The 25,982-nt window shown below is 39.1% G+C and overlaps 1 protein-coding gene and 1 long non-coding RNA gene across 22 annotated transcripts in view; one reads left to right on the top strand and one right to left on the bottom strand.

Annotated features, from left to right (window-relative positions):
- LOC137209341 (uncharacterized) overlaps positions 1-25,982 on the bottom strand; it is a 438,438-nt gene that overhangs the window by 5,592 nt on the left and 406,864 nt on the right. The window contains exons 7-8 of one of the 4 annotated variants that reach the window (XR_010935993.1): positions 9,736-9,903; positions 3,695-3,851 (exon numbers count right to left, since the gene is read on the bottom strand). This is a non-coding gene — a long non-coding RNA (uncharacterized lncRNA). Of the gene's footprint in view, positions 1-3,694; positions 3,852-4,366; positions 4,596-9,735; positions 9,904-22,669; positions 23,685-25,982 lie in introns of those variants that run through there. The other 3 variants (XR_010935994.1, XR_010935992.1, XR_010935991.1) reach the window with 3 other exon arrangements.
- Positions 1-25,982, top strand: part of BICC1 (BicC family RNA binding protein 1) — a 302,473-nt gene that overhangs the window by 247,629 nt on the left and 28,862 nt on the right. For all 18 annotated transcript variants that reach the window (XM_067710906.1, XM_067710905.1, XM_067710904.1 and 15 more), the window contains 11 exons: positions 4,119-4,198; positions 5,940-6,098; positions 7,371-7,424; positions 7,868-8,062; positions 8,290-8,541; positions 10,895-11,026; positions 13,623-13,809; positions 15,654-15,815; positions 16,416-16,612; positions 16,750-16,882; positions 17,435-17,591. In XM_067710906.1, coding sequence (XP_067567007.1) covers positions 4,119-4,198; positions 5,940-6,098; positions 7,371-7,424; positions 7,868-8,062; positions 8,290-8,541; positions 10,895-11,026; positions 13,623-13,809; positions 15,654-15,815; positions 16,416-16,612; positions 16,750-16,882; positions 17,435-17,591 — 1,708 coding nt within the window. The remainder of the gene's footprint in view (positions 1-4,118; positions 4,199-5,939; positions 6,099-7,370; positions 7,425-7,867; positions 8,063-8,289; positions 8,542-10,894; positions 11,027-13,622; positions 13,810-15,653; positions 15,816-16,415; positions 16,613-16,749; positions 16,883-17,434; positions 17,592-25,982) is intronic.

Genomic DNA, 25,982 nt, shown 5'->3' with positions numbered 1-25,982 from the left:
TAAACATCCCAACTCTTTGAAATATTTATCTTTCTGACAATACGGTTTTTAGCATGTTCTTATGAAAACATTTGTTGCCTTACCAAGTCCTTATGAATTTCCACATGGAGTCATACAAAAACCTCTTTTCGCCCAAAGGTTTAGCTCTTTTGCAGGGTACACATATAAAATACCCATATCATACCCATGTCCGTACAGCTTCATATTACTTATTGAAGGTTGGATCACTGTCTGGTCTTCATAGGATGACACCAGAGAGATGAGAGCAGGTTGATGGGACAGGAATCTAAAAACCCAAAATCTGGATGAATATCTGACAGTTCTCTGTATTTTTATAGAGGTACTGAAATCAGAATATTTGAAATTCAAACTATTGGGAATATTTTGGGAAGTGCAGGACGTACGGTCACCTTGGTTGTGAGGTTTAGCTCTTTCCACAGATTTGGGGCTCCTCCCTCTGTATTTTGCCATCTCCAAAAATAGGGGCGCCATCAATCTAGTCCACAACAGTTTACTGAGTATCTACTACTTATTTTGAACTGTGGAAGTTACAAAACCAGTTAAGACAATTCCTGTGTTCAGAGAGCTTGAGGGTTGATTCAACAGCAGTCAATATTATTTTTAGAGCAATGTCTTAAAACTGTCATGCCCAAATCAGAGTTGTCCTTCAAAGCAGTTAATTTTGGGGAGGAGGAGACTGCCTACTTATTTCCTGTTTCTCCACCATCTTCTAACAGTTCTTTTCCTTGTTTTTATGTTTATTAATATAGTTCATACTTTGATTTTTCATCTCTCCATCAAGTATTTCCAGAATGGGTCTGAATGAAACCTTAGTCCCTTGTGGTGCTACATGGACAAGCTTGAAGGGTAAACTGTAGCACTTATTGAAAGCAGAGAACAGTATTTCAGGATTTGAGATGAGCGCATTAAGTTCAACCTGGAAGAAGAGCCCACTCACATCCTGTAGATACCTTTTAAGCAAGGGCAAAGAGGGAATGAAAACTACAATACTACAGGCTACTTCAGCAATCTAAACCGGAATTTTGTCATGTTTTGTTCTGTACTTACGAGACTTGATTATTTAAAGCACCATTTTCCAAATGAGTGCTGATTTGGGTCCTGGAGACAGTTTGATGCTGTTGGTGACTACTGTCTCTCTCGTGTCCATCGATAGTTTATATTTTTGGCCACTAGATGGTGCTGTTTCACCTTGAAATAACATGTATACATCTATTTTAATTGAGTCTTTTGCTTTTTATTTTGTTTATTGTTCCTTTGATGCAGAGATGGTGGAAAATCAAATTCCTTCTTAAATTGGATCTGAGGTTTCCTGTCTCTCTACAGATGCATAGGAATTTTAATGTGATTATCCAGCCTGTAAAGTAATAGGTTTTCAGATTATCATACCACTCAGTACATAGTGTTAATTTATTTTGTGAGAAAATACATTTTTTTCCTATAGAAGCATTTTATGTTATATATACTTGGCTGATACGTAAGAGATTACAGTTACACGTTTTATGTGGCTTGATCTGCTGTGTCCTATTCTTGATTTAGGAATCACTTGGGAAAACAATAAAATGCTGATTGCCAGGTCCTGGAGACCCAGGAACCTATATTTTAGTAAGTGCTACAAGTGAGTCTGATGAGCAGACATGTGAGTCTGGACTACAGCAGCACCGAGCTCTAATCTCCCACTGCAGCAGTGAGCATTTCTGGTAGACATTAATGTCAGAGCCTACAGTAATTCAAACCAAAGTTCAAGAGAGTTGAGACCAAAATTTTGAATGTAGACAGCTCTTTATGTAAATATTGCCTCTAGGAGCCATAATGGATATAATAAGAATTATTAAAGAGAATGTTTGGTTACTTAAGTATGCTAAGGTTGGCGAGAGTCTTGCACAGAAAAGGCGGTCCCTGTTAGGACGCCCGAAGGAGCAGGCGGATGCCACATCGTGCAGCAATAGCGCGGAGGCTCTCCCAGCTTGTGGTGGTTGGACAGCCATTTTGCCCTACGTTTATTTAGCCCCTCGCCTCGTAATACCTGATGCTTAAACACTTTAGAAAGTTTTAACCAGCATTAAGGTCTTTGATCTTCACAACATCCCTTTGACAGGGCAACTGTCAGAAGGAGGGATTAAAGAACAGACTAAGGAAAAGTGCCTGAGCCAGGAGCAGCCACCAGGAGACACAGTCTGGGGAGAGGCCGGGGGCCGGAGGTGAGGGCACCGTCTCCGATTAGGCCCTGCTGCTGGGAGGCCTCCCCAGGAGGCCAGACGTTCCCGAACTCTGAGGCTCCACGTGCACTCTTGTTGACGAGGATTGCCCCATCCTGTCCTAAGAACGGGGAGCTTTCGAAAATGGTTTCCTCCCTCTTCCCATCCTTCATCCCTTTCTCTGTCTCTCTCCCTCCCTCTCTCTTCCAATCACACCTTATGGGTCATGGCCTTGATGACTGTGAGGTAGAGATGGGTAGGTTAAATCACAATATGAGGATGCACGTGAAGTTCGATAAAATCTACACCAGGTCAGTTTACTTTCTTATCCTAGTTCGTCCTGGTTTAGAAGGACTCAGGCAGAACTGCTTGCTAATTGTGAAAGCTGCTCAGCAAACACTGGCTGACTCTGTCGTTGACTTGAGTCTATGAAGTGTACTCGGCAGAGAAGGCAGTATGTTGTAAGCAGTCAGTAAGCTTGGCGTTATTAACGATGGTGGTGGAGATGATGATGCGTTCTCTGTTACTCAGCTTTCTCACTAAAGCTAATCGCATAGAACGTTCAGCTTACCCCCCAGGATGGTCTTGGTCTCTGTCAGGCTGACCTGTGGGGTAATAAAACACTCAGATAGTTGGGGAGACTTGAAAACCTGATTCAAGAGAGAACCCAAGAGGCACGTCCCCACGCAGGCGTTGGCTCTGATGTCTCCTACTCCTGGAAGATCAGAGCTCGGCCAGCCTCCTCCCGCCCTTTAAGCCTTCCTTTCTCAGTGTGGCCTGATGCCCCTGCCCCGTCTACAGCTGGTCTTCTCGATCCTTCGTCTTGTTCTCCTTTTCCTTTTTGTCATAATATTTACCCTCTAATATACTAGGTCATTTATTTATTTGATTGATTTTTGCCTCCCTGCACAAGACTGTAAGCTTCATGCAGACAAGGGTCTTTTTTTGTCACTAACATATCCCCCAGCCCCTGGAATAGTGCCTGGTACATAGTAGAGGTTCAGAAAATATTTGCTGAATGAATGAATGCTTTCCTGTGCAACATTCCCTGGCACTAATAAGCAATAGACATAGCAGACATTTAGTCAGGTAGTACTAATTCTGAATAAATGTTCAATATTCCTGAATGAAGATTAAGGTTTTTTTCTATTAACCTTGATTGGTAAGAATATCTTCTAAATTATCACATGGTTTAAAGTATGAATCCAGAGTTGGAAGACATTGGATTACAGTAAACAAGCCCTGAATGGTTTTCTGGGGCAAGTTAGGGGCAAGTTACTAAACTGCTCTGTGCCTTAGTTTCCTCTGTAAACAACCTCACAAAACTGTGGTGTAGAGTAAATGAGTCCATGCATTTCAAGCCTTAGAACAGGGCCTGGAATGTAGCAAGAGATGAATTAATAAACTGAATTTATAGATTCTTTATTCGTTTAAAAATAATTATATAGGGCTTCCCTGGTGGTGCAGTGGTTGAGAGTCTGCCTGCCGATGCAGGGGACACGGGTTCGTGCCCCGGTCCGGGAAGATCCTGTATGCCGCGGAGCGGCTGGGCCCGTGAGCCATGGCCGCTGAGCCTGTGCGTCCGGAGCCTGTGCTCCGCAACGGGAGAGGCCACAACGGTGAGAGGCCCGCGTACTGCAAAAAAAAAAAATAATAATAATAATTATATGATATTTTGCAATTAAATTTAAATAGGTCAGCCAGCGTTCAGAAGGAAAAAAAGCATCGATAAATGTACGGTTTGGGTATTTTCCATATTGCTGTTTTTATTACAGTGACGACACACCTAGAATGAATCAAATATTAAATTTATTATGTAATCTCTTTTCTTATAGTGTAACAGCAGTTTTAAAACAGAGCCTGGGAGCTTCATATGAGTCCTTTGTCTTTGATTTCTTACAGATCCTCATATTAAGGTTTCTGGAAAGAAAGAAGATGTTAAGGAAGCCAAGGAAATGATCATGTCTGTCTTAGACACAAAAGTAAGTGAATGTTAAGGACACTCAGATGTCAGAACCTTGTCTCTGCAAGGGCTACTTCATGCTGTTGTGAAAGAACCATTTGGAGAAGAAAAACCAGGAGAAAGTAATGGTGGGTTTTGAAATAAGCACGTGTGATTCTACAGTGGATTAAAGTTCTGTTTAAAATCTGAATAGGTTCTCTCATGCTGGGTAATTGAATAATACTCTCTCCCCCCCCATACAGATATAGATATATTAAAAAATATTGACCCGGATTAGTATAGGACAAGTAATAAAGATTGCAAGAATTAGCATATTTACCTTTACGATATCAGTAGAAAACCAGAATAATCTTCTGTATAGCTCTGTGTGTGTGATGGCATGAAATTTCACAATTTGTCTTGTACATTCTGTCTCTCTACAAGTATATGTAGAGAGAGACAATAGAGAAATTAAAATATGTAAAAATGTATACTCGTTTGTGAGAATTTATTTTAATAAACACGTCCAAATCACTCACTATATGCCAGGCACGTAGCTACACCCTTTACAAATATTAATTGGTTTAATCCTTATAACTATCAGCACAGAGATGTTAGGGAATTTGCACAGGATCCAATAGCTGAAAAGTGGGGAGGTGGGATTCAAATCCAGGCTGTCTGGCTCTTAACCACTATGTTTTGCCACCTGGTATTTCACTGAAATGGTTTCTGATCTCTTCCTCTTTATTTCCTTTCCTGTTCCTTTTTGTTGTTTAATTTTTAAGAAATATTCACCTTATAATTATTAAATATTTTAGGACATCCAAAAAAGGATATCTTTTTTTCTCTTTTTAGAGGATAAACTAAAAGAAGAACTAAGTTTAAAATCCAAAGTATTTAATGGATATAAGTCTAAAATTTAAGAATTCAGAAAATGTAAACCTATTGATATTTTTAACATCTTGTCGTATTTGACTTTTAAATTTTACTTTGTAAGGACTTAAGAATTTCAGTATCAATTTTATGAGAAAACATTTCATCTCAGTCTTTATAATTTTATAGCACTGCATTTTCCCAAATTAAATACATGGATTCCAGTCTGACTATAATTATTCATTATGTTTCAGAATTTTACATTTTGCTTTAATGTAACTAACAAATCTTACACTCCGTATTGGTTTTCTTAAGCCTTTTTACTGCTAGAGATGCATACTTTGTGGTATCTTCCTCACTCTTACTCCTACCGGCAAGAATAATTTATCTACTTTGTAAAATCTGACATACGGTGATAGAGAAGTTGTGAAATGTTTGTAAATACTTTTTTATTCCATTTTGAATTTTATTGTTATTTCTAGTTTTCTATCATTGTTCAACGTCTCTACTAACATACATGTATTCACTCTTGTAATTGTTTTCATCTGTTTTTAGTTATTTGAATTCTGTTTCATGAATAATATCTATTAAAGGAAAAATGAGTAATTTTTTTATAATTATACCTAATTTTACTTAAATACTACTGTCCCAAAAATTATCTTGGTAAAAAGTATATCTTTCTATTTTTTCTGACAAATCTGTCTTTAAATGGAAATTTCTTTTTTATTAGCCAAGGAGAAATAGATAGAAATTGAAAAATTTATAGATTAAGATGATCTTATTAAGAAATGTAAGATTTTCCACTGGGTCACTTTTAGTTAGTCCTATTCCTTTGGGGGAAAAGTGGTTTTTAGGAGTTGTTCCTTCTGTTTTCATGCATCAAGAAATAATACATTATTTCCACGTAGAGCAATCGGGTCACCTTGAAGATGGATGTTTCACATACAGAACATTCTCATGTAATCGGCAAAGGTGGCAACAATATTAAGAAGGTGATGGAAGAAACAGGATGCCACATCCACTTTCCAGATTCCAACAGGAATAATCAAGCAGAAAAAAGCAACCAGGTGCTTTGTCTTTTCACATGAACTTTTATGGGACAAATTAAAGCTTGAATTTTCTGTATGCATGACTTTTTTGGGAGATGAGAGCAAAAGAGTAATCGTGAAGATGGCATTTAGTAGGGATTGTATGTCCCTCTCCAAGGAGACTGAAGGTGCTCTTCCTTTTTAAAGAGATGAGTTGTAGATGGGCCATAAATGCTTGATCTCTAAATGGTTTGTAGAAGACAGGGAAGGATATCATGGCAACATAAAACGAAGTCCCTATGAAAGGCTCGGAAAGGCATGTGAGTTAGGAAAGGACCTGAAAGCTTGCCTAGTCCAGGCACCTATTGATAGCTGGGATTCTGTCTGCAGCATCGCACAGGTGGTCCTCCAGGCTACCCTGGAGCACCTTCTGAGAGGCAATGTATGAGTGTCTGACTTCCTCACATTGACTGAATTATGGCTCTGTTTTATACACATTTTTTTCTCGTTCTTGTGTTTGGAAACAAATGGAACCCACCTGTCTACATGAAAACGCTGTCAGTACTTGAAGAACAGATGGTGTTCTTTGTGTTATTTGGAAGTTTTCTCTCCTCTAATCACAATATAGAAACTGTGTTGGCCACAAAGATGAATACGATATAGTTTTTTCTCTGTGGGGACTAATGGTGACAGTGGGACACATACATAAAGAACTAGATAGGAAGCCATGGTAAAAAGCAAGAGCAGTAATCAAAATATTTGATGGCTGATACGGCATGGGCATGGCCCATGAGAGAGCACTGTCCTGGAGCCCCACCCCCTTGCCCTAACGCCAAGAGTAATTCTTTAGTTGATGGATCATAGGAAAGCCTAGGAGATCCCAGGAGAGGGCTGTTGGAGCAGCAGTTTTTTTGCCAACTAGCGTGAAGGAGTTCATTATTTTGAGAACTTAGTGTGGCACTATCATTGCACATCTCGTATTCAGAGAGTTTTTATAAAAAGGGAGAAAATGCAGTGAACACGAGAAATTGTGAAGAGGGCAGGATGGGCTCGTGGGGGCTGGGAGGTTTTAGCTAAGTCCAGGAGGTGATGTTGTTCCGTTGACACACATCACCAGAGCTTGTTAAAATCCAAATTCTGATTAAGTAGCTCTGGGTTGGTGCCTGAGATCCCTCATCTTTAACAAACTCCCAGATAGGCGATGCTGTTTTATCCTGGACGACACTTTGAGTAGTGAGGGTATAGATAACTGGGAAAGCAGATGTGGGTTCAAGTACAATAAATCTAACTCTGCGTTTTCTTTTTTTGCAGGTATCTATAGCAGGACAACCGGCAGGAGTAGAATCGGCCCGAGTTAGAATTCGGGTAACTATTTATTACCTTTAGTACTGTAAATCAATGTCAGCGATGTCTGCATTATAAGGCAACAAAAATACCATAATTTATCAATTTATAACCAAATCATATGTTCAACATGTAGGAAATAGTGACAGAAATTGTATTAATGTATCAGAGGTGTTTCTTAGAGACGTTCTGGATTTTATCTGGCTTGATTTCTCTGATGATTTTGAAATGATCAAAAAGACGCCTGAGGAAAAATGCCACAGGCAGCTTAAGTTACAAACTCTCAGGTTTCACAAAAGGCTCCTTTCATTTAAAAAACTTTATATAGTCTACCCAAGCTTGTGGCTGTAATAAAAGCATTATGTTTTAAAATTCCATCTTCAGAAAAGAATGAATGAACTACACACATCTCTAAATGTACAATGACTTAACTATCTGCCCTGGGTTCTGTAATTCCATTTTAGGAGCTGCTTCCTTTGGTGCTGATGTTTGAGCTGCCGATTGCTGGAATTCTTCAACCAGTGCCCGATCCTAATTCCCCCTCTATTCAGCACATATCACAGACGTACAACATTTCAGTGTCATTTAAACAGCGGTCCCGAATGTATGGTGCTACTGTGATAGTACGAGGGTCTCAGAATAACACAAGTGCTGTGAAGGTAAGTGGTTTAGGTAATTCCGAACATTGTAGGTGTACAAATCACGCAAGTTTTATTTTTAAAGGATTTTAAAAGTAATTTGTTTTCCAGAATTTTTTCTCATAGTACATTCTGGTTCTTAGAATGTGTTGAGTTTTTCCATAGCTGTCAGAAGTGCAGTAGCATCTTTCCCTTCAACGTGGACAGTTACCGTATAGGCCTACTTCTTTCCCACCCTTTTCTTCTAGGAAGGAACTGCCATGCTATTGGAACATCTCGCCGGGAGCTTGGCGTCAGCTATCCCCGTGAGCACGCAACTAGATATCGCAGCTCAGCATCATCTCTTTATGATGGGTCGGAATGGAAGCAACATCAAACATATCATGCAGAGAACGGGTGCTCAGATCCACTTTCCCGATCCCAGTAATCCACAAAAGAAATCCACCGTCTACCTCCAGGGCACCATTGAGTCTGTCTGTCTTGCAAGGCAATATCTCATGGTAGGTTTACTGAAGTTAATGGTACGATTTTTTTTTTTTTTTTTTTTACCTCTTTGAGTACAGTGTTTGTTGCTGCCCGTACTGTACCAATGTGGTATTTATGGAAGCACTTTGAAATCCTGGTCAAATGAGCAACTTACTTGGTAAAAGGAAATAAAAGAATAAGGTACATAGTGCCTCACAGACTTAATTTCAATAGATAGGTGAGTAATTTCCTTTTAGTATTTTTTTAACTTACACTAAGCAACAGAAGAGGTTACATTGAAATAACTGGCTGTATTTTGTGGAAGGTGCTTATTTTTATTTGACGTGTAATATCAGTTTGAAGATGGTTATTTTTATTTAATGTGTAGTATTAGTTTGCGTTAGCCAAAGAAGTCTTCTGTTTAAACAGAAAAGTTAAAAATTAACACACTGAAAATTTTACCCTCAAAGATGTAAATTTTGGTAGCATGAAACATTTGAGCATTTCATAAATCTCTGATAAAATTTTAAAAATGCTGTTTAAGCCATGAATTTGAGTGTCATGCATTGAAGAAAAATAACAGTTATATAACTTACTACTGCTTCCAGTTTATAATTTTCAATATTTCTATCCTTCCTATATTCACTTAAAAACCCAGTGTGTAGATTGATGTGTAGTAACAAAATGGACTGAAATACTGTGGACTCACAAGTATTCTTATTAAAAACACCATTATATTCTCCTGTTCAGGCTAGACCTTTAGTGACATTTGAATCCATAAGCTTCAGGTGTGACATTTGCTGTTATTAACTTGCAGAATCTGTTCTTGAGAAACTTTCAGAAGATCCAGATTTGTATTGTTGATTCCATTCCTCTGACAGATGAGAACTTGTTATAATCATTAAGGATTATAATATATAATTTTAAGAATTAATTTTTAATTTTCTTAAAAGCCAGGCTTACTTAGGCTACTTTTAATATATGGCTAGTTAGAGAGCATATTTGTATTCAAAGATTATTATGATTACTCTTCATATTTTCTTTTCTGTGCTTTTCAAGTTCTTTAGATATTATTTTGAGTTAGTAAACTTTTCAAGCCATCAGCACAGTTATGAATTCATATTCATACTTTGATCACACCTGCCAAAAATACAGGTGTGCAGTGAGACATATTATTAAACAATACTGAAAGACATGAGGGAGAGATAAATTAAATGGCTTTAACTTACATTTTAAATACCATCACCGGGCTTCCCTGATGGCGCAGTGGTTGAGAGTCCGCCTGTCGATGCAGGGGACACGGGTTCGTGCCCCGGTCCGGGAAGATTCCACGGTGCCGCGGAGCGGCTGGGCCCGTGAGCCATGGCTGCTGAGCCAGCGTGTCCGGAGCCTGTGCTCTGCAACGGGACAGGCCACAACAGTGAGAGGCCCGCGTACCGCAAAAAAATAAATAAGTAAATAAAATAAAATAAATAAATAAATACCATCACCATTTTTTTTATAGCAGTGTGCTTATAAACATCACTTATCCAGACGAGAAATGGAACTTGGTGATTTCATTTAAATTCTAGTATGTTTGATGGTAATTTCTTCTGATAATTATGTACAAATCCATCAATCTGTACATCGTAAAAATGTATGGGATCTGGTTCCTATACTAAGTAGATTAGGGGCCAGGAAGACAACATCAGAGAAAAAAAGTGCTAAACTCTGCCATGCTAAAGAGTGAGATAGTGAAAAGAAGGGGTGATAGTAGCATTTTACTCCAGGAAGGAGGTAAGGTTTGAGCTGTGTCAGAAGAGAAGTAGGAATTGGGTTGGCAAAGAAGCCTTTTGATGAGTTAAGATACCAATGTCAGAACCTGTTTAAAAGATAGTCAAGAGGCTGGTCTAGCCTGGAGGAGGGGGCAGACATGTACCCATAAACCTGTGATTGCACCAGCAAAGCCGAGCTGAAATGTGGAGATTTTTAAAGGCTGATACATGTTTAGATTTCATTCAGGAGACAATAAAAAGCCTCCACTGTAAGTTTTTGAGCCAGGGCACAAGATTAGTATCCTTGATGTGGCTGAGAATCTAGTTTCTGGTGTCACTAACAAAACTGAAGTCAGAGAATGGAGGAATTTTCCAAGGTGGAGAGTAGATAAAGAATTCAGGGCCAAAAATAAACGTAAGACACGTTTTTGTCATCCAAAAAATAGTTTCTACCCCTCAACATTATTTGCACACCAGCCTTCTAAGCTATGTGAAGGTATATAATTTAGCTTAATACTTTGGTTTACTCTTTAAATCTATAAAAGATTGTATTATCTGTAGGCATGTGAAATTATTGGATGTTTAAATGAGTAACTTTTTTACCTCTCACCCTTTCCACTGTGACATTTCCTAGGGTTGTCTTCCTCTTGTGCTAATGTTTGATATGAAGGAAGAAATTGAAGTTGACCCACAGTTCATTGCTCAGTTGATGGAGCAGCTCGACGTCTTCATCAGTATTAAACCAAAGCCAAAACAGCCGAGCAAGGTTGGTTCAGAGTCTGGGCCCAAAGAGAACCATGCATCACCTCACGTTCTGTATAGTGTTATTTTCATATAAATGTGTATTTGCATATACATGGAACTAAATATTCTGTATAATATACATCGTTATATATTATATTTAGTTATTTTATATAAATGTAAATTTGTAACAGCATTCATTACTGATCTTTTTTTTTAATATATATGTTGGTTTTTGGAGTCCATTTGTAACCATCATTTTAATGACATATATGGGAAGGAAAGAGAAAACATTTTCTTATTAATTTGCAATCTGGTAACTTTAAACGTTACTAACTTGCCGGAGAGTTGGTAAGGCTAAATAAATGTTGTGTTATGTGCATATGTGTATGTGTACACATCCAAGGCAATTAAAAAAATACTTAGTTTACTTACTAATTGTGAGCCACTGTGCTAGCCCTGGAGATTTAAAGAATAGGCGCCATTGTCTGTCATATATACTTTATTGTTTGTTTTGGGGTTTTTTTTTGCGGTACGCGGGCCTCTCACTGCTGTGGCCTCTCCCGTTGCGGAGCACAGGCTCCGGACTCGCAGGCTCAGCGGCCATGGCTCACGGGCCCAGCCGCTCCGCGGCATGTGGGAACTTCCCAGACCGGGGCACGAACCCGTGTCCCCTGCATGGGCAGGCGGACTCTCAACCACTGCGCCACCAGGGAAGCCCTGTCATGTATACTTTAAATAATGAAGTATCTCCAGTACAGCCTTCTTGGAACTTCTCCTCTAAGATGCTGCAAAGTTTAATGGGATAATTCTGGCGTTATTAAGTGCTAGTGAGAGTTTGAGGAAAGAGGAGTTTTCCTACATTAAAGCATGTAAGTTGATACAGCCACTTTGAAAAGCAACTTGTGATCATCTGCTCACACTGAAAACACGGATACCCTACCCTCAGTGATGCACTTCTACTTATACATGCCGAAGAAACCTTTGTATCAGAAGCCAAAGGACAAGAATGGTGTTGAATAAAAAAAGCAAGTTGTGGGCTTCCCTGGTGGCGCAGTGGTTAAGAGTCTGCCTGCCAGTGCAGGGGACACAGGTTTGAGCCCCGGTCTGGGAAGATCCCACATGCCGTGGAGCAGCTAAGCCTGTGTGCCACAACTACTGAGCCTGCATTCTAGAGCCCACGAGGCACAACTACTGAAGCCCGCACGCCTAGAGCCCATGCTCCACAACAAGAGAAGCCACCGCAGTGAGAAGCCCGCGCACTGCAACGAAGAGTAACCCCCCGCTCGCTGCAACTAGAGAAAGCCCGTGCACAGCAACAAAGACCCAACGCAGCCAAAAATTAAAAAAAAAAAAAAAAGCAAGTTGCATAATAACATGTACTAAATGATAACATTTATGTATATTTTTAATTATAGCAGGTAAAACACCAAACAGTTGTGCCTTCCATTTTTAAAATTTCTAAACTGAATTTTATCATATATGCATGTATGCATATGGTACATGTATAACATGTATTACTATATACAATTATGTCTGTATGTAAATAATGTGGTATTTAGTGTCCAACGTAAGAAAAAGCATCATGCCTTCTTCAAAAGAAAACTTTAAAGGAGAAGATAGGATTGATTCTAAATGAACTTGATATATTGAGCTTAAAGTTAGAGAATAGAACATTAATTTTATGTATTGGGAAGCTTTGTACTTTACTAATTTGAGTTGACTAGAGTCACTGTACGTACCAGAAGGAAAAGATACAGTCAGAAGAGACTTTGCATGTAAAGATGGACAGGCACAGGAAGATTTCTGGAGTTCAGCAAGAAGTGAGCAGAGGTCAGGGGAAAAGAGATTTTAAGTGAGAACTCTGAAGCCTTACAGCATCCAGGGCTGTTTAATTATGCCTCACAGGCCCCGAGGCTGACTACTGCTTTAACTGCTGTCTCAGCCACACATTTTCTTTATTGTCCACTGGAGGCTTTCCCCCTTGGGTTCACATTTCCAATTTTCCAGATGAGTCCATTGAAGAAAAAAAGAAGATTTATTGTTTGGAAATTTATTTTACTATAAGCTTTGCCACAAGTATGTCATCAATGAGGAAGAGTGGTAAATGTCAGATGTAAGTGACTATTATTATGCAGTCTGTATACGGTGACATGTTTGATTTGTTTTGTAAAGATGAGATAAAGGGGGGAAAGCTTTAATGTAGAGACAAGAGGATATAAATGAGAATGGGCTGTAGAGACAGAAGGACCCAAGTTCCAGTCCTCTAGCTGCTCCTCCACAGCTGTGCTGTGACCTTGGGTAAGGCCCTTGTCCTCACTGAACATGAATAATAATTCCACCCCATGAGGTTTTGCAGGAATTAGAATATATGTGCGGCTTCCATCACAGTGCCTGGGACACAGGACACACCCAATAAATGGTAACTAACATTTTATGGTTTTACCAAAAGGAGTAAACTTAGGAAATACGTGGTTAGAATTTGCAGTTGATGTTAAAGCATCATTCATCCATTCCCTGCGTGGAATTCTTATTACCATATTCATTTCTCAGCCCCCTCCCCAATTCATTGTAGACTACTTGCATGTCACTTTTTGCTTTCTCATTATGTGTTTTCATAGTCTGTGATTGTGAAAAGTGTTGAGCGAAATGCGTTAAATATGTATGAAGCAAGGAAATGTCTCCTCGGACTTGAAAGCAGTGGGGTTACCATAGCAACCAGTCCATCCCCAGCATCATGCCCTGCCGGCCTGGCATGTCCCAGCCTGGATATCTTAGCTTCCGCAGGCCTCGGACTCACTGGACTAGGTATAAAATTTATTATTATAGCCCTTCTCAGCCTCTGGGGGATTGCTTATCCAGTTTCCTTTCTTTCTACTGTTTGGGGCTACATTTTAAAGGCTGTTTTTTCCTCTTCAGGCCCTACGATCAGGTGAAAAGCAACAAAACTCGAATCAATCCATTTTGATTTTTTTGTTAGACTCTATAGATTTCTGTCTCCCAGATTCTTTTTATTTTGGCGTAAGTAATCAAGGTCTGGCTGTTGTATTTTCGGTGGCTGTGTTTGTTCTTCTAAATTAAGAATGCCATTGAGAGTGAAGTGAGCCGGCTGACTATAATTTATGTGTTTGTTCTCTCCTGCATTTGCAATATTGCCACTAGTCCCTAGAGATAGAGATTATCCAGTTTGCTTTTCAAAAAGTAATTGCAGACCTGCATGAGGGGTGGGGAGGGGGGAGGAGAAAGGAAGCAGAACCCTCAGTCCTAGTGATTAGGCCTGCCTTGCCCAAACACAAAGGAGATCTAGCCTGCGGCCACCATGGGAAACAAACCAACCTGCATTTATATCTAAGGTGAAGGAGAGAAAGATGAAAGAAAAACATCATCTTGGTGCTTTAGTTCTTTAAGAAAGCAGGGTGAGCCACTTAATAGGCATGGTGTGATATGTATTGCCTCATTTACGGATTCCCATCTTGTAGGAGGAAGTTCATTGCTATATTACAGTTATTCTAGGTTCACTACTTTTTGCACATTTGTCAGTAGCCATTATATAAAAAGTTAATGCAATAACCCTCGCAGATCATTCTACCAAGTTCAGTGTTGAGACAGAAAAAAATACTCTCAGCAGTCTTTCAAATTTTTAATAGCTATTCTTGCTTTTTAAAAATGTAATATGGTTATAATATGATTAAGATTCCAAGTATCCCTGCCCAGACACCATTACCAGTAAAGACAGATTTTCCCCCTTGGCCCCTAATCTCCCAAAGTTGTCCCTTCCACTGAAGATTCTGAACAGAGTTGTAATAACACAGCAATGCATGTGAGTCAGGAAATGCCAATCAGGCAACTTAGCAGGAACTGAGTTCTTCCTGCACTAGAGAGAAAAAAAGTGAGCAAAGATCATAGTGATTTAATTTTAAGATGTTTTCATGGCTATCTCTAGCCTCTAATACTTAATGCTTTAAGTATTCCTGGGAGCTTATTTATACAAACTCACATTTCACTCTAGAACGTATTTGAAATGCCCGAAGGGATATTTCATTACTAAATCAAAGATTAAATCCTTAAAACAAGCAAAAAGCGGAAAAACAATTCTTTTTTCTGAGAAAAGTCTTCATACGCATTGAGATGGACCCAAAGACGTCATGTATGGACAGTCATACACAGTATGAAAACTGTTCCGGGTGGGCCAGCCTCTGCAAATGGACTGAAGGGAGATATTCTGTTGCAGGAAAACGTCCCCCTAGTCACCGCTAATTGCAAGTGGTTTAAAAAGAGTTTGTTTGGAAGCAGGTGACAAGTGAATTAGGCAGAGAAATACAAAATGGGTCTCCACGTGAGCACAGTTTTGTTCATCCTGGCTAGTTGAAGTGATTATGAAGCAACTGATTGGTGCTCTAGGCCCCTGACTACTGTCCTGGTCTGGGCATATCTGTCTTCCATTTCTGTTTGTAGGCAAGTGGGGTCCTGTGTTGGAGTTGTATCATGCAATATTTCATGTGAATATTTGAAAGAAGGTGATCTGTCATTCATATCTTATATTTGGAAAATATCAGACTATATGGATGTGCATTCCAAATGGCAGTATTGATGCCATCTGTATTTTTAAATCTTGAGTTTATGTGTATTGACTTTACATTCATTCATTACAGGTCTTTTGGGACCCACTGCCTTATCTCTCAATACTTCGACAACCCCGAACTCACTTTTGAATGCTCTTAATAGCTCAGTCAGTCCTTTGCAAAGTCCGAGTTCTGGTACCCCTAGCCCCACATTGTGGGCACCTCCACTTGCTAGTACTTCAAGTGCCACAGGTCAGTATTATTTAAGTACAATCAAAGGTGTGTATTCTTAGGTATTAATCAGTTTTTCAGTAAAATTTACTAGTGGTTCCGTTTCCGTAGGGCAGAACTATGGTTCAAAGAATACTGCAGCCAGACAAATTCTCCAAAGTGTAAATCAGCTAAAACAAAGCATAATAAAGCAGTGAGATTTTCATAAAAGTAATATGTAATCTTCAAACGTGACAAGCAGATCAGGAAAAAGGGCATGATGTGCAGGGAGCAGTGGCAAAAGTGCACAAGGGTCACTGACCTGGTAATTAGGAAATGCACGTTCTAGTTTGACCAGTTTGCTTGGTAGTCATATGCACACGCTAAATCTAGCTAGTTTCCTCATTTGTACAGTGAAGAGCTTGGACTAAATACTCTCCAAAATGTTGTTCCATTTTAATACTTCTTGTATGTTTTTATAGTAATGTGTTAAACCTGTTAACAGAGAGGTATCAAAATTGAATTCTCAGTTTGCAGCAACAAAAATGACTGTTTTTGTTGTTACCGAAAAGAATAAAATAATGCTTGTTGATTCTGAGTTTATTCCTGTCTAATGTCTGTCTTCATGAAATGCTGTTGTAGGTTTTTCTGCTATACCACACCTTATGATTCCGTCTACTGCCCAAGCCACATTAACCAATATTTTGTTGTCTGGAGTGCCCACCTACGGGCACACAGCTCCATCTCCCCCTCCTGGCTTGACTCCTGTTGATGTCCATATCAACAGTATGCAGACAGAAAGCAAAAAAATCTCTGCTTCATTAAATGGACACACACAGGTAATGCCCTTCGGCAAGAATCATGTGATCTATGCTGTTTGTAAGAGATAAGCCACTGGTAACGCATTTAAACTTCACCTGAGATGAATTTTAGAATTGTGACCATATCTCTGTGTTGTTTTCTATTATTATTTCAGTCTCCGAATATAAAATATGGTGCAATATCCACTTCATCGCTTGGAGAAAAAGTGCTGAGTGCGAATCATGGTGATCCATCCAGACAAACAACTGCATCTGAGCAGGCATCTCCCAAATCAAACTCTGCAGAAGGTATCTTTCCTTCTGAACTTGAGCCTGCTCTGTTGATTGGATAAAGGGGATTGTAGAAAGTCTGTGCAGCGATTTGGAGTGGGTTTTTCTAACTAGTCATGATTCACCCTCCCTCAAGACCGCAGAGAGACAGTATCTTGAGTGAAATTCCAAAGAACATGGTGAAAGAGCACTTTGCCATAGAAAGAACCACTTTCCCATGACATTGGCCTTTCCTAAATTAAAGTGAATATAATTGTGCAGCAGGAAAGCATTAACTTACTAAGTGTGTGTGTGTGTGTGTGTGTGTGTGTGTGTGTGTGTAATTTTTTCCCAAGTAGAGTATTTCTTTTAATAACACCTTCATCCTTAACAATCTTTAAAGAAACATGAGGGTCTTCCAATTTCATCATGAGTTTTTGAGGTAGCCTGAATTTAAGGCATCTTCTCTGTAGCTGAAAGCTGTTATGCTTTTGTCTCCATAGAATTGGATTCTGATTTGTTTCCATTGCAGGTGACTGTTGATAGTAAGATGATGTCTGGATTTTTGCTTTTTTCTCTCTTCTTCTGCAGGTTGTAATGATGCTTTTGTTGAAGTAGGCATGCCCCGAAGTCCTTCCCATTCTGGAAATGCTGGTGACTTGAAACAGATGATGGGTCCCTCCAAAGTTTCCTGTGCCAAGAGGCAGACAGTAGAACTGTTGCAGGGCACAAAAAACTCACACTTTCAGTATGTATTTTAATTTTAAAATCCCTTGATCCTTTGAAAGAAAGTGTATAACAGGCTGGATTTGTGTTAAACTCAATAGTTAGCGCTCTTCGGTTCAAGTGCATTTGACATTATCCATGGGTTTTTCATTTCTCTTTATGATTACCTTCTCTTTTTACTTTTAAAAATTTTATTAAAAATAGTATCTGATAACTTTCACCCTTGTTATAAAACAAAATTCAGGTGAGTAAATGTAAAGATCAAATTGACTTTATTCAACAATTCATGAATTGGCAGCATCCCATTTAACAAATAGAAAGGAGCTCCAAAGAGCTGCAGAAAGAAGAGGTTTTTAAAGGCAGAAAGGGTGCGGGAAAAGGAAGTCATAAAGAAAGGATTATTTCAGGCAAGGTCACCTTCCTTTGGGAGAAGGCAGGGGTCGATCAGGTGGGTTACCTCACTAGTGTTGGCCAGGAAATTCCAGACAGGACTGGTTAAGATTACATTCCTAGGAGAGGCTGAAACTGCAGTGAGGTTAGGTATCAGGTCTTGGTTTGTGGATATGGGGCTTAGTACAAGTGACTCCATTTTGGGCCTGTTGTCCCTTTTTTCACAATTCTCTCCTTTTGATCAGACTTTCAGCCCAAGTGAGAGATGTGATCAAAATTTAAGGCATTAGCACCACTCTCAGCTACCTCTCTATAGTTTAGTCCTTATAGCTTTTACTGATCCTCTGTGTGGTGTTCACAGGTCATGATTCTTTTTTTTGCTATTGAATCTCTGTGGTGTTCACAGGTCATGACTTCAGGCTCACAGTTGTTTTAGTCAGTCATTTTCTTCCTTTCTTTTCTGGCATTCCAGTTTTAGGGAGGTCATTTGCTCAGTGGTTAGTGGCTGCAAACATACATTTAAAGCTTTTGAGAGAATTCAATGCACCAGGGAGACTACTATGACTGTTATAAGTAGAATCATTTCCAATGTTTGGAGGGCAGTTCGGAGCCATTGTCCCCGAGACCCAAACCAATCAAAATCAAATAAGTCAAAGAAAGACCCTGCGGAAGGAGTCCTTTTTTTAAGCCAAGTGGCTTGCTCAGTGATTTTAGTTAACTGAGTTTCCACTAGCCCAGAATGTTAATCCAGGTTCAGCATGTAGTGTTGGCCACAGCACAGACACTCCCTTGTTCAGCTAAAAGATAATCAAAGGCTATTCTATTATCAAGAACAAATTTGGGGGCTTCCCTGGCGGCGCAGTGGTTGAGAGTCCGCCTGCCGATGCAGGGGACACGGGTTCGTGCCCCAGTCCGGGAAGATCCCACATGCCGCGGAGCGGCTGGGCCCGTGAGCCATGGCCGCTGAGCCTGTGCGTCCAGAGCCTGTGCTCCGCAACGGGAGGGGCCACAACAGTGAGAGGCCCGTGCAAAAAAAAAAAAAAAAAAAGGAACAACTTTGGCCAGAGAATCTAAGGAATTCTGTTGGGCAGCTACTGTCTTGGTAGATTTTGCAGTATCTTCAAGAGTTAAGGAGAGATTCCTGATTATAGTTTCATTTACATTTACTCTTAACCCTGGGAGTAGGGCCCTGCTATGGAATGTGAATCCTGAACCATGAAAGCCTCCTGGACTTTTCTAACTCTGCAATATAAATTCAGGAGAGTCGTCCAATGAAGTGTCTCAGTTTGTTTGTAAATAGTTAGGGACACAGTTAGATAACTCAAGAGGCATTGCCCTGTTATGCACCAGCCATCTAGGCACCCATATGCCCGAGGAGAATGATAACCACCACAGACAAAGATAAATACTGTTGGGGCACAAACCACTCCCACTAAAGTGGTGCTGTTCATGGATTCATTTGCAGGGATTGTTGCATTTGCCCATTCAAGCCATGAGTCATTTAAGTTTTCAGTGCATTTGGGAAGTAAATCTCCTAACCTGAAATAAAAAGTTCTAAATTACAGAGGTTACCTCCCTAAGCAATGGCCTGAGAGATTCAGATGACTGTGTTATCTTTCTGGATCAATGCTAGACAGAGTAAAGGAAAGAAAAAGAGACGAAAAAGGTTTCATATTTAATTAAAATGTGAAGTCTTGATCTGGGGTGTCAGGAGGAAGCAGTCTGCCTCAGTGTCAGCTACTTCTCCAACTAGTCAGTTTGATTTTGAGGTCTCCAGCTGGTTGTCCAGGACCAGATGTCAGGTGGGGACTTCTTCAGCTGTGAGATGTGTACCTAAGTCTCTGAAGTTTGGCTGCCATCTTAAGTAGTGAAGAGGATCTGGTATAGTCCCTTCCAAGGAGACTCAAGGACCGTCTTTGTTCTTAGTGATTCCAAATCAGAAGGGTGGGAGAAAATTGGAAACATAAGTTTGGAGAATTGTGGCTAGATATTTGAAGGGAACTAGAAGAATTCAGGATCCAGTCCAGTTTACAGGAATATAACAAAACCTCAAAATTAATAGCACTAGAATCTAATATCTACAAAAGTACAAACATTTTTCTCTCTACAGTTACTTCCATTTTTTTAAAACAAAAGATAATTGCAGTTAAACTAATTTGTTTGCTTTAAAATTGGCTTATTTACATAAGTGCAGCAAGAATAGTGATTGTATTGTATGAGTACTTTTTAAAACTGCTTTGCAGGAACTTTTCATAAGGAATCTCAGATTGAACTGTTAAAAGCCTCTGAGGCCAGAAAGCCAAGCCAAGGACTCGCCATCAGATTTTACCTACAATACCTATAGTTTGGGTGAATTCCTCTCTTCATAAGGTCCCCAAAATAACCTGAAGTTCCTGGGCCTGCCAGGAAATGACCTTCCTGACTCACTGGGTAAGGCTGCCAGGAACCCTGTAATCAGAGTACCAGGCCAATGTTTTTCAAGGGGCTTTATTGGATTTATTAAGTTAACCTTAGTTCCTTAAAGCTGTCAGATCATATCTGAGTCTGTGTACGTCTCTCTCAAATATGACATTTCAGTCAAAGCTTTGGTAATATAGCCAGTGTTTCCAATGTGTTCTGTTACAAGGAGAACAGATTCTTATTGACCTTTGCAAATAACTAACTGTATTGCTGTGCAAAGAATACAGAAGAGTTTCCAAAGAGTTTCTGGAGGGATCAGGTAGGGAGAAAAGTAAATGTTTCGTCTTTGTTTACAAAGGTATACTTTACCAAATTGCTGTAAGTCATCGATAACTTAGGAAAAAAGGTTTCCTTAAATCTGGAAAAACAAAACATTAAGGATCTAGCAATTTTTCAAACAAAAAAAATCATTAAAAAATTATGATCATTCTCCTCAGTTCATTTAGTCCCATGTACAATAATTGATATTTGTTCTGTTTGAATCCACTTCAGTTTTATGACCTTTATGTTATCAGAAACATGCACTTGTTAAAATCCTTCCCATGAATCTCCTTGAAGATGAAGCACTTTTGTAAGAACACTTTTGCAGAAGCATCTAAGACAGTAAGTCTCTGTAAATGACAAAGACTTAAAAATGCCTGTTGTTCAAGATCTGATGAGATTTCATTTGATAAAGAGATGTAGTTATTTCTGTGATATACACCAGTACACGTTAATATTAATTATGACTGATAACATTATACCTGGACATATCACATCTCTAGGAATTTCACACAGCTCTGGAACACTTATATACTTATACAAATACAAAATAGAGAGGGCTTAGTATTACTTTAATTTGACAATACTTCCCATGTAATTTAACACATCAAAGAAGCCTAATTAGTTTAAGATCTCTCCTTTTATAAGAAGAGGGAACAAATCTTTTGAGATGTGTCCCAGGAGCCCTCTGGAAAATCTCAAAGTTAGTTTGAGGTCAGAAAGATTTCATTTGGGATTTGATTTGGGGGAAGTTTGTCAAAAATATCAAAAGGTTTAAAAACACTTGGTCAAATAGGATCATAGGTCACTGTGAAACAACATTTACTTATCCATTTAACCAAAGTGACAACTGAAGACCACACAGGCAAATATAGAAAGTTAAATAGTTGTTACAGGAAATTATTTTGGTAAAGCACAAAATACTTGCTTTCTAGGCAGATTACTTAAAGGTAAATAACAACCTTTTACAATCTCTTACTAAGAGCAGGCCAGTAATTCAAAATCACTTGTTCTTTTAACAGAGAGAAAATCAGTTCTGATTTTGCACTGATGTACTTTTGATATTAAAACTCATTTTTTTCCCACTTAAATAAATTCATTCTAATTTTAGCCTGCTTGACCACACATAAAATTCCTTTCCCAAGATTCCTTTCCCACAAACCTTCTACAGTTTGGTCTTATGTTTTCTTCTTTCCCATTGTGCAGTAACCAGTCTCACTTCAGGACAAAATTAGTTTTATTTTCATCAACAAAAATTCCTCTCCATTCCTCATACCTTCTTTTACTGAAAACACACATCCTCCTTTCCTTGAATATGGAAATGTTTCCTTATTATTTCTAGTAACTTTAATTATATATATACATATATATATTATAAACATATTTATATAATATATATTTAATTTTTAACCCTAAACAACCTTTTTAGTGAAAAGAAATAAACAGTTGTGTGACTTGACAATATTTTTTACAATGTCTAGAAACATATGCTTTTCCATAGTAAATTTCTCAGTGTGGCACAAAACACGTTTATTAATGTATCCAAATATCTTTAGTTTCTCTGTAGAAAAATAAAAAGGCCCAAAGTGGTAAACCTGTGTTCAGTAATTAATGTTTTAGTATTTTATCTTATTTGGAAATGATCTGGATATTCAATGACAATCCATCATTTACTTTAATTTAGCAAAACTTTGGTTTAGGTTACCAAAAAGATTTTAGAGAAACTATTTTAAAAGTTTACTGAAAGGGCTTCCCTGGTGGCACAGTGGTTGGGCGTCCGCCTGACGATGCAGGGGACACGGGTTCGTGCCCCGGTCTGGGAAGATCCCACATGCCACAGAGCGGCTGGGCCCGTGAGCCATGGCCGCTGAGCCTGCGCGTCCGGAGCCTGTGCTCCGCAACGGGAGAGGCCACAGCAGTGAGAGGCCCGCGTACCACGGAAAAAAAAAAAAAAAAAAAAAAAGTTTACTGAAAAACTTTTATCCCACTTAACATCTGTAGTAATCCCCTTTTTTCTGTTGGGGATAAGTTCCAAGACTCTCAGTGGATGCCTGAAACCATGGATAGTCCTGAATTCCTGTGTATACTATGGTTTTTCCTATACATATATACCTATGATAAAATTTAATTAGAGATTAACAACAATAACTAATGAACAATTATAACAATATATTATAATAATGTGGTATCTCTCTCTCACTTTCCCTCTCTCTCTAAATGTCTTATTGTACTGTACTCACCCTTCCTCTTCTTGTGATGATGTGAGATGATTAAAATGCCTATGTGATGAACTGAAGGGAGGTGAGTGATGTAGGCATCGTGATGTAGTGGTAGGCTGCTATTGACCTTCTGATGATATATCAGATGGAGGATCTGATCCTGGATCCTTGAGCTATGATGATGTTGATGGTTGGGGAATTCCACGATGGGGTGGAGTGGGGTGGCAAGAAATTTCATCACACTACTCAGAACAGCAAACAATTTAAAACGTGTGACTTATTTATTTCTGGCATTTTTCATTTAATATTTTCAGACTGAGGTTGACTGTGGGTAACTGAAACCATGGAAAGTGAATCCACAGATAAAGGGGGACTACTGGATTCAATTTACTTAATTTATATAAGTACTTAATTTTTTAAAGCCACTTACATAGAGCTCTTTTACAAATTAATTTTGGCAATACCATCCGGAGGTGGAAAATTCAATATATCTGCAACACATACATAGACACACATAAACTGACAGTCATAAACAGAGACCTTTTGGGTTCCATTTTTTAATCACTGCTGTGAATCAGGTACAGTAATACAAAATTTCACTAGTTATAAAAAAAAAAAGTTGGATTTAAGTTGTTTTCTGGTAGATGGAATAAGTTAAGTTTACCTGCTCAGATGGCTGAAGCTTTTTACTGTATTTGTGGGGAAGACACTTAAAAATTTTTTGGTCCACCTAAGTTTCAAATGACCTTTTCCCTTTTGTTCATCTTCTGATAAGAATTACCTCTCTAAAAAAAAAAAAAAAAAAAAAAAAAGAATTACCTCCCTAAAGTTTGTAGAACATTTACATCTCAAAGGCACAGAGAAAGAATGCAAGTTCTTCCAAGGACTTTGGTTTCTTCCTATAAGGCCAGAATTTCTACAATACTTATAAGCCTTCTGAATAGGGGAGGTTTTAGGATTGGTAAAAGGAATAGGTGGACTTTGAACTGCCTCTACAGCTAGTTTCTAGTTTTGCAAAGATTTGTAAGATAAGGACAGTTGCTCTCAATTCCTCAAAGAATTGGGTTGCAGCCTAAATTACATTATAGTTTGAGCCACCCATCCAACTACATTATCCTTAATTTGCTTTTTTTTTTTTTTTTTTTTTTAAATATCAGGGAGAAGATTTCTAAGGTGGGAACCACAAGATTTCTGTGTTCTGGATTTAGAGCTGTTTGCCTTTGGAATGTTTTAGTAAATCCTTTCACAGAGGCTTTAGAGGGTTTTTCTTCCCCTCTGAGTGCATAGTTTAATTTTAGTTTAAGGGAGGAGACGTAAAAAAAATTCCCATCAGCCTCTGAATATCAGCTTCCAATTTTTGACCAACTGTTGACTGCAGAGCTACTTAAAAAAAAAATCTTTTAACTATCTTGTCAGTTTTCGGTGTGGACAAGCAGTAAATATTTCTGGCAGTATTGAACAACCCCTTAGGCTTAAGAGGTATTCCAGAAGAGGGTGCAAAAAATATTTTATTTTCCTCTCTTTATTGGGTACTACAGACAGAGACCCAGGAGAGCTGACTCTGGTAAGAATTTTCTCCCTTCGTGGGCTTCTGCCAGTTTTCCCAGGATCCCACCTATAGGCTCCAAGTGAGGTTTAAAATAGAGGGTGTAGCTCTAGTATCTACCAGAATTTGGCAAGGTTTTTCATGAATTTTAATTTAGTTTCCCTTAGCTGTTTAAGGGAATAATGTAGCAGTTTATAAGAAAATCCCTCAGAATCTCATCAATTCTGGGAGGAGCTCATTCAGGGGCCCTCCTTTGAGGGTAGATAGGAGGGTGTCTATTGATGCTGAAAAGTCAGCCTCTGTGCACCAGTGCTGAAGCGAATCTTGGAGACAGAGTGTGGGGTGAAGTAGAAGAGAACAGCTTTATTGCTTTGCCGGGCAAAGGGGGCCACAGCGGGCTTGTGCCCTGAAAAATTGTGTGTCCTAACCTGGGAGGATTTGGTGAGCACTGTTATAGCAGTGGTTCAAGGGTGGGGTTGCTGATAGGAGCAGGGTGTGTGCGGGACCTGCACTCCTTTAATCTGGCCTCAGGTGGTCTCCTGATGAGCTTTTCTGGTTCTCAAGGCTGTCAAACCGTGAGTTTCTGTCTGGAATGAGGATTGCTTCGTCAGGCAGTTTGTCTTCCAGTTGTTGGAGTCTTTAGTTCTGTAGAAGAGCTCAAAGATGTTCTGTGTATCCCTTGATGCAGAATCAGCACCCTGCCCCGAGGCTGCACTATTGTTTCTTGACTGCTCCTCCCTTGTCTCTGTATCCCCTCCCTTCCCTAATTAGCAACTGTTCCAATCTGCCCTTTGGAACCCAGGGAAGGTCATAGAGGCTGGAGTCTATTCCCTGCAAACAAGAAACAGGGGACACAGAAAGGCTTCCATGCCCAGGAGCCCCACAGGGTCCCAGTGGTTTCACTGCATGACCACTAACCTGTCAGACATTTGTTTGTGATCTTCTAGTCTCTTCAGAGTGGAAAGGAAATTTAGACAGGATTACTGGAGTGAGTACTCGTATAAAAGAGGATAGGGAGTTCCCTCGTGGTTAGGACTCTGTGCCCTCACTGCTGAGGGCCTGGGGTTTGATCCCTGGTTGGGGAACTAAAATCCCACATGTGCAGCATGGCCAAAAAAAAAAAAAAAAAAAAAAAGAGGATAGAGGGGAGCAGTAGTAGTTATGTCAGTCTTATTGTCTCTTGTTTTAGGTACCTCTTGTGTCTTTAATTTTTCATTAGCCTTTTTGCAATGAGTCTTTCATTGAAGCTATTTTGGAATTTTGAAGCCTTTTGGAGTTTTCTGCATTCCAATTAAAATAGCTATACAATTTTTTTTGAGGGGGGGAGTGGGGAGTCCTTGCTTTTAAGTGCACTTCTTAAATGATCTTATATAATTGGAACATTACTCATAATGGCCATTCTAATTGTAGGTCATCTTTAGTAACACTTTGCCATTTTTATAGATAATTATAGCTTCCAGGACCATAGTTCTTAGATGTAAAATAAGCAAGTGTACCAGAAGGTGGAGTGCTTAACTCTTTGAATTTTAAGGATCCC

This window comes from Pseudorca crassidens, chromosome 16, assembly GCF_039906515.1.
Source record: "Pseudorca crassidens isolate mPseCra1 chromosome 16, mPseCra1.hap1, whole genome shotgun sequence".
In the NCBI taxonomy this organism is placed as follows: Eukaryota; Metazoa; Chordata; class Mammalia; order Artiodactyla; family Delphinidae; genus Pseudorca; species Pseudorca crassidens.
The sequence above is the reverse complement of the archived record's forward strand: the minus strand, read 5'-3'. Positions and strand labels throughout refer to the sequence as shown.